Source organism: Onychomys torridus, chromosome 1 (assembly GCF_903995425.1).
Source record: "Onychomys torridus chromosome 1, mOncTor1.1, whole genome shotgun sequence".
NCBI lineage: Eukaryota > Metazoa > Chordata > Mammalia > Rodentia > Cricetidae > Onychomys > Onychomys torridus.
In genome coordinates this window covers 81,023,921-81,042,533 of record NC_050443.1, presented here as the reverse complement: position 1 = coordinate 81,042,533, position 18,613 = coordinate 81,023,921, and the positions used below count along the sequence as shown (strand labels likewise).

Genomic DNA, 18,613 nt, shown 5'->3' with positions numbered 1-18,613 from the left:
TCCTGACACAGATGTGCTACATTTTGTTCGTCCATCAGTCAGCTGACGGGGCTGCGGGCTGTTTCTAAAGACTGTTTTGAGTGAGTGAGTGTTCTAGTGCCTGTAGCCCTGGCTGTGCTGGAACTCACAGAAATCCACCTGCCTCTGCCTGTTGGTTTTGTTTTAAATGTGGGTTCTGTGGGATTGAACTGAGGTCCTTCTTCTTCATCTTCTTTTTTCTTCTTTTTTTAATTAAGAAATTTCTTATTCATTTTACATACAACCACAGATCCCCCTCTCTTCCCTCCTCCCGCTCTCCTCCCAGGCCCCCCCCCCCCATGAACCTACCTCCCATTCCCTCCTCCGAAAAGGTAAGGCCTCCCATGGGGAGTCAGCAAAGCCTGGTACATTCAGTTGAGACAGGACCAAGCACCTCTCTCTGTATCATGGCTGTGTAAGGTGTCCCACCATAGGCACTGGGCTCCAAAAAGCCAGCTCATGCATGTGGAATGGATCCTGATCCCACTGCCAGGGAGCCCTTAAGCAGACCAAGTTACAAACAACTAGTCCAGTCCCATGGAGGCTCCACAGCTGTTGGTCTAAATTTTATGAGTTCCCACTAGTTTGGTTTGGTTGTCTCTGTAGGTTTCCCCATCATGATCTTGATGCCCCTTGCTCACAGAATCCCTCTTCCCTCTCTTCAACTGGTTCTTGGCTGTGGATCTCTGCATCTGTTTCCATCAGTTACTGGATAAAGGCTCTGTGATGACAGTTAGGGTATTCACCAGTCTGATGACTGGGGTAAGCCAGCTCAGGCACCCTCTCCACTATTGCTAGTAGTCTAAGCCAGGGTCATCCTTGTGGATTCCTGGAAACTTCCCTAGCATCCAGTTTCTCCCTATCCCCATGATGTCTCCCTCTATCAAGATATCTCTTTCATTGCTCTCCCACTCTGTCTCTGTTCCAGCTGAGTGAGGTAAACCTCCAGCTTACTCAGGAGATCCCATCTATTTCCCCTTCCCAGGGCAATCCATGCATCCCTTTTAGGGTCCTCGTTAGCTTCTATGGAAGTTACTACTTCTATGTAGTCTGGTTTTCCTTTGCTTTCCATCTAGTATCCACTTATGAGTGAGTACATACCATGTTTGTCCTTCTGAGTCTGGGTTACCTCACTCAGGATGATATTTCCTAGTTCCATCCTTTGCCTGCAAATTTCATGATGTCATTGTTTTTTACTGCTGAGTAGTACTCCATTGTGTATATGTACCACATTTTCTTTATCCATTCTTAGTTGAGGGGCATCTAGGACCTCCAGACAAGGTCTCACTATGTTGCTCTGGCTCTCCTAGAATTCACTATGCAGACCAGGCTGACCTCGAACTCAAAGAGATCTGCCTGCCTCTGCCTTCTGAGTGCTGGGATTAAAGGCTTTTTTTTTTTTGCTTTTCAAGACAGAGTATCTCTGTATAACAGCCCTGGCTGTCCTGGAACTCACTCTGTAAACCAGGTTGGCCTCGAACTCACAGAGATCCTGTCTCTGCCTCTGCCTGGAGTGCTGGGATTAAAGGTGTGCGCCACCACTGCCCGATACAGCTTCATTCTTATATTTAGGCCTTCCATCTATTGTGAGTTAATTTTTGTATACATTATAAGAAACGGGGTTGGGGGGTTTAGCTCAGTGGTAGAGTGCTTGCCTAGCAAGCGCAAGGCCCTGGGTTTGATCCTCAGCTTAAAAACAAAACAAAAACAAAAAAAAAGCAGATCAAGTTTATTTCTTTGTACACAGATATCCAGTTGTCCCAATATTCTTCTTATTCTTTTAGTTGTAATGCATAAGTTTGATTTAACATTGGATAATATGTGTGAGCAGTAGATGCTATAACAGTATTTGTGTCTAGATATGGGTATGGCCCTCTGCTGGACTAACAGCCTGGGAAAATTAGGTAACTTAGTGAAGAGTTGATCTGGATATAGGTTTTACTGTTGCTAGGTTACTGTAATAGAGGAGAAGAGCCAATAGAATCGATAAAGGGGGCTTATTAGATTGGCTTACACAATCAGAGGCTGAGTAGTCCCACAACAGCCATCTGCAAGCTAGAGGTCCGGAGGAAGGAGTAGCTGCTCAGCCCAGGAATGTGGCAGCCTCAGAGCAAGGACCAGTGATGCAGCCCAGTGTGAGGCTGGAGGCTGAGAAGCACAGTGCAGGTGGAGTCTGACGTCTGTAGACGATGACAGGGCAGAGGAAAGTGCATCCTTAAGTAGAACTGGACTTACTCTGGCAGGCAACTTCCTGTTTATTGATTAATTGATATGCTTAATTGATTGATTGGTGGTTGGGATTCAGGGTCCTATGGCATCTGATACACTCCAAGCCAGTGTGCTAACATTAAACTATATCTCCTTAAAATTTCCATTTTCCTCTTCTTTCCACCTTCCTTCTTTAAAAATCATTTTGAAGCGCTGGATCCCTTGAGCTGGAGTTACATACAGGTGGTTGTGAGCCATCCTACCTGGGTGCTGAGGAACTGAACTTGGATTCACCCTTTAATCCTCTATTATACAAATTACAAATACTTCCTCCAGTTCTGTGGGTTACTTTTAAACTTCTTTAGTAACTTTTAAATATTCATTTCTTTCTATTTTATGTGTATGCATGTTTGCCTGCCTGTTTATGTATGCAGCACCTTTGTACCTGGTGCCTATGATGGCCAGAAGAGGGCAATAGATCCCCTAGAACAGGAGTGACAGGCAGTTGTGAGTCACCACGTAGGAGCTGGGAACCGAACCCTGGTCTTCTGTTAGAACCGCAAGTGCTCTTAACCACTGAAACATCTCTCCAGCCTCTACTTTTTCCTTCTATTTTTTTTTTTTTTTAAAGTCAGGTGAAGGCATTGCATTTTGTCAGTTCTTCCTCTAATGAAGCAAGATGATCACGTGGTTTCTCCTTCCTTGCTTTGCCAGCCTGGTGCAGAGCATCGACAGATTCTTCTCCATGCATCATCCTTGCACTCCAGGGATAAATCCTCCTTAGCAACAACATGGCATCCTTTTAACGTGCTGCTGGATTTGGGTTGCTTGTGCTTTGTTGAGCACTTCAGGCCTGTGTTCAGAAGAGGTGTTGACTGTGGTTTTCTCCTTGTGCCTTGCCTTTGGTATCGAGGCGACCTGCTCTCAGACTGAGGTAGGAGTGCGTCTTCCTTTCCATTGATTTGAACTTCAGGATTCTTGGTTCTTCTTTAACTCTTTGAGGGAATTAACTAGCGAAGCCATCAGGTCTTAGGGGTTTTGTCAGAACTTTTTTTAAATACAATTTATTTTTATTTCATGTGCATTGGTGTTTTGCCTCCATGTATATCTGTGTGGGGGCGTTGGATCCCCTGAAACTGGAGTTACAGGCAGTTATGAGCTGCCATGTGGGTGCTGGGAATTGAACCCGGGTCTTCTGGGAGAGCAGCCAGTGCTCTTATCTGCAGAGCCATCTCTCCAGCCCCTTGTCAGGACATTTTTGATTACTGATTTAATCTCCTTTCTAGTTGCTATGGTTAAACAATGGATATTGAACCTGTATTTTGCAAGACTTGCTCACCAAGGTTGTGGTATTGGAAGGTACTATGGACCTTAATGGGAGGTCCTGAGATCGGTCTTGTCTTCCCAGGTATCAGTACTCACTCTCACATGTACCATGCAACTACCTGCCACTCTCAACAGAACTGCCTGTGCCATGCTTTTGAACTTCCAATACTATGAGTAAACAGACTTTTTGTGTAAGTGCATCGGGGATTTTGATAGTGAGGAGAAATAGATTTATAGATTCATGATGTCTGTTTATATTTTCTCCACCCCCCATTTCATCTTGACAGATTTTTAACTATTTTTAGAAGCCAGAAGACATCAGATCCCCTGGAACTGGAGTTAAAGCCACCATATGGGTGCTGGGAATTGAATCCAGGTTCTCTGGAGGTGTACCAAGTGTTTTTAGCTGCTGAGCCATCTCTCCAGCCCCCATCTGGACAGATTTGAAATTCCCAGGGATTTATCATTTTTTTCTAGGCTATCTATTTGTTTTAACACACTTATTCATACTAGAAATGCCTCACTGTCATTTCTGACTTTAATAATTTGTTTATTATATATCTATCTTATCTTATCTTATCTTATCTTATCTATCTATCTATCTATCTATCTATCTATCTATCTATCAGCCTTGGAACTTCCTGGAACTCATTCTGTAGCCCAGGCTGGCCTCAAATTCACAGAGATCCACCTGGCTCTGCCTCCTGAGTGCTGGGATTAAAGGCGTGCGCCACCACAGTCTGGCTGAATTTAGTAATTTGTCTTCAGTCTTTTCTAGGAACCAATTTTTTTCTCTTTTGATTTTTTCATTTTCATATAATTAGTTTATAATCTTTACTATTTCCTTCCTTCTGGGAGCCTTGGGTTTTGTTTCCTTTGCTTGTTTCTTAAATTCCAAGTAAGGGTTGTTGGTTTTTTTAGACAAGTTCTCACTATGTAGCCTTGGCTGCCAGCACACTCAACTCTTTTTTGTTTTTTTCAAGACAGGGTTTCTCTGTGTAGCCCTGGCTGTCCTGGAACTTGTTCTATAGTCCAGACTGGCCTTGAACTCAGAGATTCTCCTGCCTCTGCCTCTGGAGTGCTGAAATTAAAGGTATGCACCACCACCTCCTGACTTCAACTCTTTCTTTTTAAACTAAAAAATACCTCTCTGTCTATATGTTTGTTATGTATTCTACTGCTTGAGTGTAGGTCTGAGAACCAACTGTTGGAGCTGGTTCTCCCCTTCCATAGTGTGGATCTCAGGGACTTAACTCAAATCATCAGACTTGGCAGCAGGCACCTTCACTGATACTTTTATTATTGTTTAAAGCATGTTGGATTTAGCAGCCCACTGCCTCCTGGTTAAATTTCTGACTTAAAAAAAAAAAAAAAAAAAAGCCTGCCCTCAGTGTTACTTTGGATCCTTACATGTGAGTTGTCTCTAGCTGCTTTCAAGATTCTTTGAGAAGTTTGAGTGTAAAGTGCAGTCCTACTTTGTGTCTCTGTTGCTGTGATAAGCATCAGGACCAAAGCAAACAGGGAGGAGAGGGATTGCTTCACACCCCAGGTCACAGTCACGGAGGAACGGAGACCTTGGGGATTGCTGCTTACTGGCTTGCTCCTGTGGCCTTCTTATATAACCCAGTGCCACCTGCCCAAGGCTAGCATTGCCCACAGTGGGCAGGGCCATCTCACATCAATCATCAGACAAGAAAATGGCTCACAGTCCAATTAGATGGAGGCAACACCTCAATTCAGTTCCCTCCTCCAGGTGACTCGTTTGTGTCAAGTTGATATAAACTAGTTTATAATGAGTCTATCTTACTTGCTGTGATTAGAGATGTCCATTGAACCTTTCATTTATATTCATGTCTTTCGTCAAATTTGGGGCATTTTTAGCCATTACTTCTTCTCTCTTTTCTTTCCTGACAGGAGTGAATGTAGCTCAGGATGGCCTCGAGCTCACTATATAGTTGAGTGCACTTGAATGCCTGGTCCTCCTGCTTCCTCCTCCTGAGAGCTGAGATCTCGGGGTGTTCACTACCACATTCCATTTATGTAGCCTAGTCTGGCCTTGAATCATGACCTTCCTGCCTCAACTGCCTGAGTACTGGGATTACAGGCATGTGTTATCTTGGGCTCGTGTGTGTGTGTGTGTGTGTGTGTGTGTGTGTGTGTGTGTGTGTGTGTGTGTTAGGGGTCAAATCCAGGCCCCTTACTCATGATAGGCAGGCAGGCATGTTAGCTCTGGGTTACATGCCTACCCTGATATTTACATTTTGTTCACACAGTATTTAACTTTATCCATGTCTTCCTTTGGTTATTTAAGTCGGTTATTTGAAAGATTTTACTTAGCTGGATGTGGTGGTGCATGCTTAAATCCAAGAAGTAAGGCTGAAGAGATGGCTCAGTAGTAAGTGCTCTTGCAGAGGTCTTGTGTTCGATTTCCCATCAGCCACAAGGTCACACACAACCCTCGTAACCCCAGTTTCAGTGGCTGACAGACACCCTCTCTGCTTCCATGAGCACAAGGCATGCACGTGGTGCACAGACAGACATGCAGGGAAAACATTCATATACATAAAAGAAAAATAAACAATTAAGGAGATCCCAGAATAGGGAGGGTTGGGCTAGGAGCAGTACTGTTCAAGTTTGAGGACAGCCTGGGCTACAGAATGTGTTGAAGGCCAGCCAGGGCTATCTCATTTCAAAAAAACAAAGGTGTTAAGTAAACCTTCTTCAGGGATGGCTTCTGTGGACCAATTTTCCTTTTTCTGAATGGGACACAATGCCTGCCTGCTTTGCCTTGGGAATCTCTTCCCCTGGAGGTTTTAAATTTTTGACTGCTGCAGGCTGCCTCTGTGACAAGGGTCAGCCTTAGTTTCTCCATCTCCATCACACACCCACAAAGTTTTTGGGTGATGGTCTGACTATAAAGCCCAGTATAGCTTAGAACTGGCTCATGTAGCTGAGGACTGAGTCTGGAGCTCCACACATACTAGACAATCACATCACCAACTAAGCTACATCCTCAGTTGTCAATTTTGTTCAATGTTTTTCTCTTGTTAAATCCCATAAGACTTTATAATACTGAATAGGTAGCACACTGATATGGTTTAAAACTTGTTTAAAAAGTGAGTACTTGGACATTTCCTTTCCACTGCTGTCCCTCAGATAGCCACTGTCTCCCCTCTGTGTGGTGGAGTATGAAAACCTGAGTAAATACACCCATCTGTTTGATGCAACTGAGATCCGAATGGTTTTCGTTCTCATTGCTTCTTGTTACTGGTTGTGGTGGTCTGAATGAAATGTCCGCTGTGTTCCAGATAATTTGAAGACTTGGCCCCCAGCTGGTGACACTTAGGTGTGGCCTTGCTGGAGGAAAGCATCAGTGGGGTGGAGTTCAAGGTTTAAAAGCCTCGCACCATCCCAAGTTCATTCTCTGCTTCCTGTTTATGGTTGAAGATGTGCTCTCACATCCATTCGCAAGGCCTGCCTCCTGCCCCCTTTCCTGGCGGTGATGGTGATGGACTCCACCGTCTAGAACTGTCAGCCCCAAATAAACCTTTTCTCCTATAAGCTGCCCTGGTCATGGTGCTTTATCACAGCAACAGAAAAGTGAATAATAGGCTGGTGGAATAAAGAGATTTTTATTTTAAATATTCAGCTTTTATTTAGTCACTCACCAAATACTAACAGGTTTTTACATCTGCCTTTGGGTTTCTAAATACACAACTGTACATCAGAATAAGAGAATTTACTTTCTAACATTTGCACCAATTTGGTATTCTCCCCTAGCTGCTCTCTCTGGAACCTTCTAAATAATGTCTTACTTCAGCCTTAAGAGAGACAGGTTTAGTATTTAAAAGCAAAACATTTATTATTATTATTTTTTTTTCTGGTGGTCTATCATTATATACAAATAATTTTTCTTTAATTCAGGGTTAAAGAAATCCCACTCAAAACTGCACACACTGATATTTTATCTTGCACTTAAAAACCTTAATTTTGAAGTAGTTCTAAACTTACAGAAAAGTTGCCAAACGAGTACAAACAATTTCTGTCTACCTTGCAGATTCCAAACGCTGGCTGCAACCTTTCCTCCTCAGTGTGCAAGCAGGCACAGCAGACTAAGGTTCCTGAAATGGCTCAAGTTGCCTTTGCATCTTCCAAAACTAAGGCCATTCTCTTCAATAATCTTAATTATAAAAGGGAAACATTCTCCTTCCATAGCTGGCTAACACTTGCTGTTGACGTGGCAGGTTGATAGTTTTGCTGACACTAGGCAGTAGCTGCATGCCCTCATGAGACCAGTGTCTACAGTTCAACTCACTCAGAATGTCTGCATTTGATCAGAGGTGAGACTGTGGTTCTTTCAGTCAGTTTTATCAAGTCTGAGTACATGCGGGTCTTGGATTTAGTTTGTTCCACAGGGTCTCACGTAGGTCAGGCTGGCCTCAGTCACTTCCCAGGGACTATCCTCCTGCCTCCACTCTGGGAGTACAAGAATGAGCCACTAAACCCTGCCCCCTCGCCCCCCTTAAAAGACAGACTCAGCTAGCTCAGGCTGGCCTTGCGCTTGTAGCTGAGGATGATCTGAACTCCCAACCTCCTACTGCCATAGGTACAATTGTTTCATCGAAGGAAGCCAAGTCAAGAATTCGAGGGGGAACCTCAAGGAAGGAATTGAAGCAGAGACCAAAGAGGATCGCTGCTTATTGGCTTTCTCATCCACCTTTGCTATACACCTAGGCCTGCCTGCCCAGGGAAGGCATTGCCCATACAAGGCTGGGTCCTCCCTCTTAAATTTACAGTTAAAATATGCCCCACAGACTTGCCCACTGGCCAACCAAATGGAGGCAATCCCTCCGTCGAGGTCCTCTTTTTCCCAGGTGACTTGAGTTTGTGTCAAGTTAAAACTAACCAGCACATACATAAATATATATTTCAACTCAAAAGTTTAATTATGGAGGTGGGGAGATGGTTCAGTTCCTAGCACTTACATGAAAAGCTCAGTGTGGTGGCACATGCTTGTAACCACAGCACCAGCAAGGGAGGAAGGCAGCTCCCTGGAAGCAGCTCAGCCTCTACCCCAGGGAGACCCTGTCTCAAAAGTACGGGCCACTGGGTGGTTCAGCAGGCAAAGGTGCTCCTTTACCTGTCTCCAAGACCTCTACATGCATGACATGGCTTATATGCCTTCATCTTTCCACACACCAAGTAAGTTAACATGTAATAAATGCTAATAAAATGTAATGTACTAATAAAAACCCCAAGGAAATGGCTACTGAGGAACCTGAGGCTGACCCTGTCCTCTACACATCTCTCCCCCACATGAAAGCAAACCCACATAAAAGTTTAATTAAAGTGCTTTTTGTACACCCTGGAGGCCCTGAGAGGGTGTTTTACACCCTGGAATTAGAGTTATAGGCAGTATTGAGTCACCATGTAGGTGCTCTGAAAGCCGGGTCCTCTGGAAGAGCAGCCAGTGCTCTTAACCACTGGGCCATCTCTCCAGCCCATGAAGGGCCCTTCTTAAGACTTTCCTATTCCTTTTCTGCTGCTTCCTCTTCTGTTTCTTTCCTTTGTTTCCTGTGTGGTATCAGACCGCCCTTAGAGCAGTGTTCTCAACCTGTGGTTGGTGACCCCTCTGGGGGTCAAATGGCTCTTTCACAGGGGTTGCCTAAGACCATCCTGTACATCTAATTCCAGGGTATAAAGCACCCTCTTCTGGCCTCTAGGGTGCACATAGGGTGCATATATATACATGCATGCAAAACACTAATACACATAAATCTAAAAAAAAAAAAAAGGCTGCCACACATTACAGTGTTAGATTGGACTGTAGGCACCAATTTGAACTCTATTTTTTTTTCATTACACAGATGAATCGATAAAACCAGACATGTGTGTGTATGCGTGTGTTAATAGACCTTTTAACTTCCTGGTGCATCTGCTGGGAGGGCCTGGGCACCACTGAGCATCCCTGGTGTCCAGATCTTCCTCTTGAAGCATCAACATTGGCTCACACAACAAAAGGAAGCAGGAGTCTTGGAGACCTGGGAGCTGTGGAATGGAACCTGTAAGTGAGCCCTGAAGAGTCTGTGGTGCCAGAATGAGGCTCCCAGAGGCCCAGCAGGGCTGCACCGAGCAACAACACACTTCTACTACATGACAACCCACAGAATAAGTTAGCATACACTACTGAATGAGGTGAGAGGTTTCTCTAGAACAGAATACCAACGAATAAACACAGGTGGATGAATAAGGAACAATGAAGTCTTCCTAAGTAATACAGTAAATACAACAGTAAAATGTCTGAGCTGAGATGGACACAACTCTAGGAAAAATTCTAAGCATGTGACATTTCAATAGCTTCAAGTATCTTCCCAGAACATTTTCATTCCTTTTTAAAATTTATTATTATTACTGGGTGTTGTGTGTCGTGGGGGGGGGCAGTGAAACTCATGTCAATGCATGTGTGGAGGTCAGAGGACAATTTTTTTTTCCCCCAAGGGTTTCTCTGTGTAGTTTTGGAGCCTGTCCTAAATCTCTCTCTGTAACCCAGGCTGGTTTCGAACTCACAGAGATCCACCTGGCTCTGCCTCCCGAGTGCTGGGATAAAAGGTGTGTGCCACTGCCGCCCAGCCAGAGGACAATTTTAAAAAAGATTTGATTTATTTATTATTATACAGTGTTCTGCCTGCATGCTAGAAGAGGGCACCAGATCTCATTACAGATGGTTGTGAGCCACCATGTGGTTTCTGGGACTTGAACTCAGGACCTCAGCAAGAGCAGCCAGTGCTCTTAACCTCTGAGCCATCTCTCCAGCCCAGAGGACAATTATTTTGAAGTTGGTCTCTCCTTCCATCTTTATATGGTTCCAGGGACTGAACTTGAATCATCAGGCTGTGCAGCAAGCTCCTTAACTTGCTGAGCCCTCTCACTTTTTTTTTTTTTTTTGACAGGGTCTCACTATGTAGCTCTAGCTGGGCTGGGGAACACTCTGTAGACCAGGCCAGTCTAGAATTCATACAGATCTACTTGTTTGGCTCTTTTTATTTGGAGTCAGGGTTTTACTATGTAACCTAGATTGGTCTGGAACTTACAGTGTAGCAGAGGGTAGCCTTGAACTTGTGACAATCCTACCTCAATTGCTGGGAGTCCAGGCATAAGCCAGTATGTCAGGCTTGATTTCATTTCCGGGGCGGGGGGGAAAATTCCATATATATATATATATATATATGTTTATTCATTTTTTGTGGTGTTGGGAATCAAACCCAGGTCCTCATGCATGTTAGGCAAGGTCTACTATTGAGCTACAACACCCCAGCCTGAAAGCTTACAATTTACAGTAGAGAACTCTTACACAGACAACCTTACCTCATGATTACAGTTAACAGGCCAGTGCCAGGAGGCAGCAGGGCAGATGGCTTCTGTGGTCACCTTGCCAAGAATGCAGACCTGTCTCATCAGTGACAACATTAGACAAATCCAAGCTGAAGGACTCTTTAGAAATGTCCAGATCACAGAAGAGCGAGGACACAGAAACTGCCTCAGGCAGATAGAGGGGAAGGCAATGGAAAGTGAAGTGCAATGTGGGGTTTCTGGGCAGGTCTGGAGCTGAAAAGGGACACCAGAGGAAGGCTGGTGAACTCCAGATGCTGGCAGATGGGGCAGGAGCATGTGGCAATGCTCATTTCCTGGTCCTGGTTTTGCCATCACCCAAGGTTTTATGAGAATGAAGAGACTGGGAAAAGGTATGAGAGTTTTACCTTTTTGGGGGAGGATAATTTTCTAAGTCTAAACAACTTCAAAATAAAGAAGAGAATACAATTATTGAGGTAGAGAGCAGCAGGCTGCCCAACAGGCCAGGTGGTGCCACCCAGAGCTGTGATCATGCCCTGGCTTGACCATCTTGTCATGACATTGTTCTATGACCCACGGCACTGCCTTCAGCACCATCCCTGCATCCTGACAGAAGCCAGTTAACACGCAGGAGGGTTCTACTCAGATCCTGTACGTAACAGTGGCAACTGGTGGCTTCTGCAGATGATGCACAGTGACTTGCCAGGCCTGCTGTATTCTGCCCAGCTGTCCATAATGGGCATGCCACGCTGAGCTATCAGCAGGCATAGTCCAGATTCACCTGCCTGGGAGAGCAGTTAAGAGATGGCTGAGGCACACTCCATGTCCACCTGCATGGAGTCTGACCCCAACCTTGCTCCCATATAGTTTTCCAGTACCTGCATTGCCAGCCTCCTCCTCAGAGGAGTTTGGTCACCAGGGATCACGGTCCCATCCCAGAGGAAGGCGGGAAAAGGAACCACTCAGACCTATGGGTGCCCTACACTGGCTTAGTCGTAAGGCTTGACTCCAGGGTGGTTAGGAGAAAGACTTGTAGGGTGTGGAAAAGAGACAGCTGTAGAATAAAGTACGGAGCCACCATGCTTGGGGCTCTTGCCTTCCTCCACTCCATGGGGACGTCATGGGGATGAGCTGCATTAGCACAAGCAGAGGTGGCATACCACAGCCTGGTCCCTGTCTTCTTCCAGCCAGACTTGTTTTCTGTTGCCATGTTTCCGAGCTTCTGGCAACATGTTCATGTTCTAGTGATGGCATGGAATTGAGTCCACACTGAGGTGCAGACCAGGCCTTCCTGTTCTTTGCTTTGGAGATCGTGACAGACTATGAACCCCACAACCAAGAAGGCAGGGGAGGGCACAGGCCTTGGGGAGGCATGAGGGGACGGTAGGTCAGCTGCCATGCCACAGCAAGGGGCCTTTATTAGATGTTCAGGGTACATACAGGCAGGTGGATGCTAGATGGTGTAGCACACCTTCTCAGGGTGGAGTGGTGCCCGGATGTCCAGTTTGCGGGTCTTGCTGTCCTTATCAATGATCTCCAGACGCAGTGTGGGTGGTGGACGCTTCTCAGCCTCGGGTGAGGGCAGCTCAGGGTTCTTGAGGAGGTGCTTGTCTGAGTCCTCCACAGTGATGCGCAGGGTGCAGCCCCCTGGTAGAAGGTCCTGCTCATAGGCTGCTGCCAGCTGGTTCACCACACGGCGCTCTACCTGCAGGCAGTAGAAGGTGACGTGGCCATTACTGCCTTGGCCTGTACCTGGCCTACAGCTTGAGCCAGGAGCTGGCCTCTGCCACTAACTGTCTGGGCAAGTCAGAGACCTCGGAGCCTCAGATTTCACTTGCAAATTGGGCTTAATGGTAACTAGCTCACCTGTTACTACTAAAGGCTCCATGATGTTCTTGAGTCTCTCAGCCCAGGTCCTTCTAATGAGGGTTCATACTTATTCACCCCGTTTAAAGACTAGTGTTGTGTTTTGTTTTTTGAGACAAAGTTTCTCTCTGTATCCCTAGATGTCCTGGAACTGGCTCTGAAGACCAGGCTGGCCTCAAACTCACAAGATCTGCTTACCTCTGCCTCCCAAGTGCTGGGATTAAAGGTTTGTGCTCTACTGCCTGGCTACAGACCAGTTTTAATTGATCACCTTTTATTTTTAATTCTGAAGGGGCTTCTGTTCACTGTTGGTGTAGATAATTCCAGTGACTGAACTACATGGAGACCACCTGAGCCTGAAAGTTGGGGCTGGGGGCACCACGGAGGAAGGTGTAGAGATACCATGCTTGTCTCGGGTTTCTGTGCTCACCTCATGCTTGATGGAGCGTGCGCCATAGTGGACATTGTAGCCATCCACCAACACATCTGCCACCTCGCGGTCCCACAGCAGTGTGATGTTGTGCCTCTGCTTGGCCTGAGGTAGGTCAGAGAAAGGCCTGTCTGCATGTTGCCTAGTACCTTCCAGCTCTAGGCACATTGCTCCAAGGGGGCGTTGAGAGACTGGGCCCCCAGGACCACTGGCCACACACACCTTTAGGGGCAGGAATCATTTTAAGAGTTCCAGATCTCTTATCCCCACCCATGGGCAATCGGTTCTCTTACTCTCTTGGCCCAGAAGTTCAGTTCCTTGTTGACCAGCTGGATGAGCTCTGAGTGGCAGAAAGGGAGGAAGTAGACGATCTCATTGATCCGCCCCAGAAACTCATCTCTCCGGAAGTGAGCCTGCAGAGCCAGGTTAAAAGTGGAAGCACTCAGTGATGGTGGGGAAGTTTCTGGACCAATGGGGAAGACAGGGACTTCCATATTTCTGGAGTGGTTCCTCTGTCCCCAAGCCCCAGCAGGAGGCCAAAAGAAACACTCACTTTCAGGATGGGGCGGATCACATTCTCCTTAAAGTTCTTTGAGATGGTGATCTTGTCACTAATCTGGACGTCCCCTGTGAAGACAGATCATAAAGTATTACCCACCACACTCAAGACCTCTGGGGCTCTGTCAGCCCCATGGAAGCGCCCTGGGCTTGCTGTTGGGTGCATGTAGCCAGTCTAAGGTCCTGGGCCTTGTCTTGAGTGCCTCAGCTAACTTCTGAGGCCCTCTGGCTCGCAGATGCCACAAACTATAAGCTCAGGTGTGGCTGGGTTGAGGCAGAAGACCTGAGCTCTGACTCAGCAAAGAGGCTCAAGGGCTCCCCCTGAGGAGAAAGGCAGCTGCAGCTTCTCTCTGATGCCATCTCCAAGACCCTTATATGTGAGGCCTTGCCCACTTACATAATGTCTGACCTGATGTCTCCTCAGAGTTTCTGTTAAGTGTGTATCTCTCTAGTCCCTAGGTCTGGGTGGTAGGTCTGAGGCCATCCTGTTAACCAATGGGCTCAGGCGTTACTAAAGGAGGGAGGGGGCACTCTCTCCTGTCCCCACTACTCTCTGGGATGATACCTACTTTCCACTCTAAGGATCTCAACTCCATTTCTACCCCCAGGTAAGCAAGTGGTCAGATCACCTCCCTGGATAGCCCAGGCCATACATCATACCAAGGTTCTCGGCAATTCGATTTCGGCTCATCTCCAAAGCTTCCTGCCTCAGCTGCAATGCATGCTGGGCGATCTCATCACTGGCTACATTGGAAGTCATGATGAAGATGGCATCCTTGCAATCAATGGTCTTCCCCTTGCCATCTGTCAGGCGGCCCTGGTAAGAATGAGGGTAAGAATGGTAGCTGTTTCCCAAAGCCCTGTGCTGTTGCCTCCTACTGGAAACACCCTGAGCATAGGACTCACACCCTGACAATGGCTTTACCAACTGAGGCCTCCAGGGGAGGTGCACCTGCTTTTGGAAGCTCAGGCCATCTAGCAATCCTGGTTTCCAGTGGCCAGTCTGACTCCCACCCAAGCACACTTCCTTTGGAGGTCTACTCTGAGTTGGAATTCTCCGAGCCTTGTCATGATCCTGGTCTATCAGGTCAGTGAGACCAGGAAACAGATGATGATGATGATGAAGGGAAGCCTGGGAGGGAAGTGTGGAAGTGCAAGGAGGGAATCTTAGAGTTGAATATGAGGACCACAAGTGGTCACTGGTGGAAGAGCTTCAGGAAGCCATGCTGGGCACATGGTCCGACAGCTGTTATTCCTGCGGCTAACGATGTCTGATAAAGTCAGACAGTCTCACTTCTACATTTTCATTTCTTCCTTCCTTCCTTCCTTCCTTCCTTCCTTCCTTCCTTCCTTCCTTCCTCTCTCTCTCCTTTCTTTCTTCTCTCTCTCTCTCTCTCTCTCTCTCTCAGACAATATGTAGCTCTGGAACTCAGTATGTGGACCAAGCTAGCCTCAAACTCACGGAGATCCACTTGCTTCTGCCTTCCAAGTTCTGGGATTAAAGGCGTGTGTCACTGTGCCTGGCTCTTTGATATGTAGTATATACTATGCATGTGTGGGTAGCTGTAGAAGTCAAGAGGGCACTAGATCTTCTGGAGCTGGAGTTACAGGTGGTTGTGAGCCACATGGCATGGCTGCTAGGAACTGAAAAGCAAGCACTCTTAGCCACTGCCTCTCCAGCTTTTCATCTTTACCTACCCATCCATCTCTTATTTCCCTAGTGCTGGTATTACAGGCGTGTGCCACCAGGTTCAGCTTATCTACCTTTGGAGCCATCCTCCATCCTGGCAAAGAGCAAGAGATGGTGAGGTTCTTCCTTTAAGCACTTTGGGAAATTTTCTTGGGATGTTTAGTTCTTTCCAGAAGTGACACTGAGGAAACCATCTCTCCTAGAGATATGTACACCAAAGAATAGGAACAGGAACAAATGGAAAAAACAGGAGAGTAAAAGCACAGTGTTCTGAAAGGAACCAGGTGAAGGGGGCAGAGGCCTGGTCATATAGTAAACCTTAAGGTCATCTGTATACCAACAATGGACAGTTGACAGCAGTGAGCAGGGCCTCATTGAGAGGAATCAATGGAGTGGCAAGGGTCCACACAGGCAAGGGCACCACTTCCATCACTGCAGTGCTCTACAGCATCCATCTGCCAGAACGGAGCCCCTCTGGGTAGAGGCCAGGCTGCTCATCATTGCAGGGCCAGTGTCTGGCCCAGGCATCCAGCACTCACTTGCTGATCGCCAAATTCCTTCCTTCCTTCATCCATCCATCCATCCATCCATCCATCCATCCATCTATTTATTTTTTGAGATAGAGTTTCTTTGCGTAGTTTTGGTGCCTGTCCTGGATCTTACTCTTTAGACCAGGCTGGCCTTGAACTCACAAAAATCCACCTGGCTTAGCTGAGATTAGAGGTGTGCACCACCACCACCGCCTGGCATGATTGCTTGAATCTTTACAACCACAAAGAACTCAAACTTCGGAGATTAGCAACTTGTTTATAGTCTTGCAGCCAGAATTACAGGACAAGAGAGACAAACTGACTCCAGAGCTATGCCTTCTCTGCACCAGGCTAGAGAGCATCCCAAGGGTGTCTTATGCTTTCCTTCTAGGCCAAACTTAGTTTGAATCCTTTGCTTCTTACTGGAGACGAGTGTGAGGATGAGGGAGATAATCTTTGCCTGAGGTTATCTGAGGTATGACAGAGCTAGAGAACATTGCCCTGGGGACAGATCATTAAACCACGGTGGGCTCCTGCCCTTGCCTAAACCTGTCACCATGCTTAGGTCAAACTTTCTTTCTCCTTCCCTGATGGCACCAGAACGAAGCAGGGACAGTCTTTGCTTCTAAAGTCCATGCAGAGGCAAGAATCCCCAGTGCTGGGCATGCTTTCCAGGCTTGTTTTGTCTAGTCCTCCCTCCAAAGGGGCACGGCTCCCCACATTTTGGAGCGGGTCACCCTGTTGCCCTTGAACTCTCTGCTCTTGCCTCTGCTCACAGAGAGTGGCTCTAACACAACAGAATCAGTGGGGAACAGCTTGAACTTGGAGCCAAGTCTGGGTGCTTGTGTGACATGACCAAGCACGTGCACATGGCACTTCATGTGTTCCACACTGGCTTCTGACGACTGGGTTCATGCATTACTGTCCTGGACAAAGCAATAACTAGCAGCAATTTCAATAGGACAGACCAAAGCTCTGCTCCTAACTGGGCCTCAGGATGGTCCTAGGTGGACGATGGGAGCAGGAGCAGCGCACAACTGACTCCAAGGGTGACTTTCCCATTCACCTGTTTCCTTGGCAATTAAGATGTGTTCCAAAGATGAAGCTGTCCTTGTCAGCTGTCCTGGCTGGGGTGCAAACCTCACCCCAGGCTTATGAGCTGCCTGTCTGCCCTGCCAATACTTAGGATTCAAATCCTTATGAGTCCTTAATGAGAGGAGGAAATAGCTTCCAAGGGACCAGGCTTTTCTAGGATTTCTACACTGGGCTATAAGTGCTGTATCCACTGGAGATAACCCCAGTATTCATGGTGCTTTGGTGACAGCCATAGAATTCTTGATTTTCTCAGTGCAGTTATGGTTCAGGGACTTCTATCACCCCCAAGTCTGAAATCATGTGCCCTTCTCCTGCTGCACTTGTTACTTCCTGCTGCACAGCAGCTACCTCAGGTGTCCTGTCCACTCAGCTCACCAGTAATACCACAGGCTGTGCCCCCTCTGCCTGCACAATGCTTCATGGATAAACACATGAGCTACACACCGTGGATTGCCCATCACTGCAGTGACTCCCTCTTTGAAACTTTCCTGATTCGTGCCAGGCGTGCAGTTCAATCCCTCACTGGTTCTGAACCCTAGAACCTTGCTTAGATTGATGTGGCATCCCCTTGGAGGCCTCTGTTAGCCTCTGTGCTGAAAGAATCCTGACTGTGACTTTTGGCCAGAGCATTCCTAAGTTCTGGAGTATCTAGGGGCTGATTCACAGGCATCACCTTCTCAGCAAATGCCAGTCCCCAGGTGCATCTTCCTACAGATGGGGTCTGTATCTGCTGCCTGACTTGCAGATTTCCTTGTTTAACTCATGGCTCAGCCATTTGATTACTCTGGCCAGAAATCAGCTCATGTGGGCACCTCCCTCTCCTCACAGGCAAATGTCTAGGGGTTCTCTGCATCCCATAGAACCTGCTTTAGACCAAGCTGCTACAGCTATAGATGGATTCTTCAGGTGTCTCCTCACTGGGTCTCCTCCTGTTAGGCCTCCTTTGCAGACCTGCCTTCAGGGCCTTTGTAGAGTGAAAATCTAACTCTGCTGCTTAAAGATCTTTGAAATGTTCCTTATTCCCTGTAGGATAAATCTATATCCTTTGCCTGCTTTAAATATTATTTGGGGTATGCGCGCGTGCACACACACAGGATAGAACTCAGGACCTGCAGCATGCTAGGCAAGTGCGCTACCTCTGAGCCTCCTTCCTAGTTGTGTGTCCCTTAGCGACCACTGTACCACTCTGTTCCTGCTTCCTGTCTGACAGCACTGGAGAAGAGCAATAGATCCCTGGGGCTCTGCGGTGTCAGCTTTCCTCTTTCCCCCTCTCTGAGTTCACCTCATAAACACATGCTTGCACACACACTTCATCCCAGCACTCGGGAGGCAGAGACAGGCGGGTCTCTGAGTTTGAGGCCAGCCTGGTCTACAGAGCCAGGACGGCCAGGACCGCACAGAGAAACCCTACCTCAAAAAACCACAATTACAGTTAGTCAGCAGAGCATTTTCTGGCTTGGAGGGCTTGGGTCAGTGACTGAGGTACTCCAGTCAAAGTCCCATCCTCAGCAAGCATATCTTTAAACCTGGCTGAGTAAAAAG

General features: G+C 47.0%; 1 protein-coding gene across 1 annotated transcript in view; it reads right to left on the bottom strand.

Moving 5' to 3' along the window:
• Positions 1–12,290: 12,290 nt before the first annotated feature.
• The window catches only part of Clpb (caseinolytic mitochondrial matrix peptidase chaperone subunit B), a 124,364-nt gene continuing 118,041 nt past the window's right edge, over positions 12,291–18,613 (bottom strand). Inside the window, exons 12-16 of the mRNA XM_036188175.1 lie at positions 14,417–14,573; positions 13,752–13,825; positions 13,492–13,611; positions 13,199–13,303; positions 12,291–12,607 (exon numbers count right to left, since the gene is read on the bottom strand). Of these exons, the coding sequence (XP_036044068.1) occupies positions 12,356–12,607; positions 13,199–13,303; positions 13,492–13,611; positions 13,752–13,825; positions 14,417–14,573 (708 nt within the window). The 3' untranslated portion in view covers positions 12,291–12,355. The remainder of the gene's footprint in view (positions 12,608–13,198; positions 13,304–13,491; positions 13,612–13,751; positions 13,826–14,416; positions 14,574–18,613) is intronic.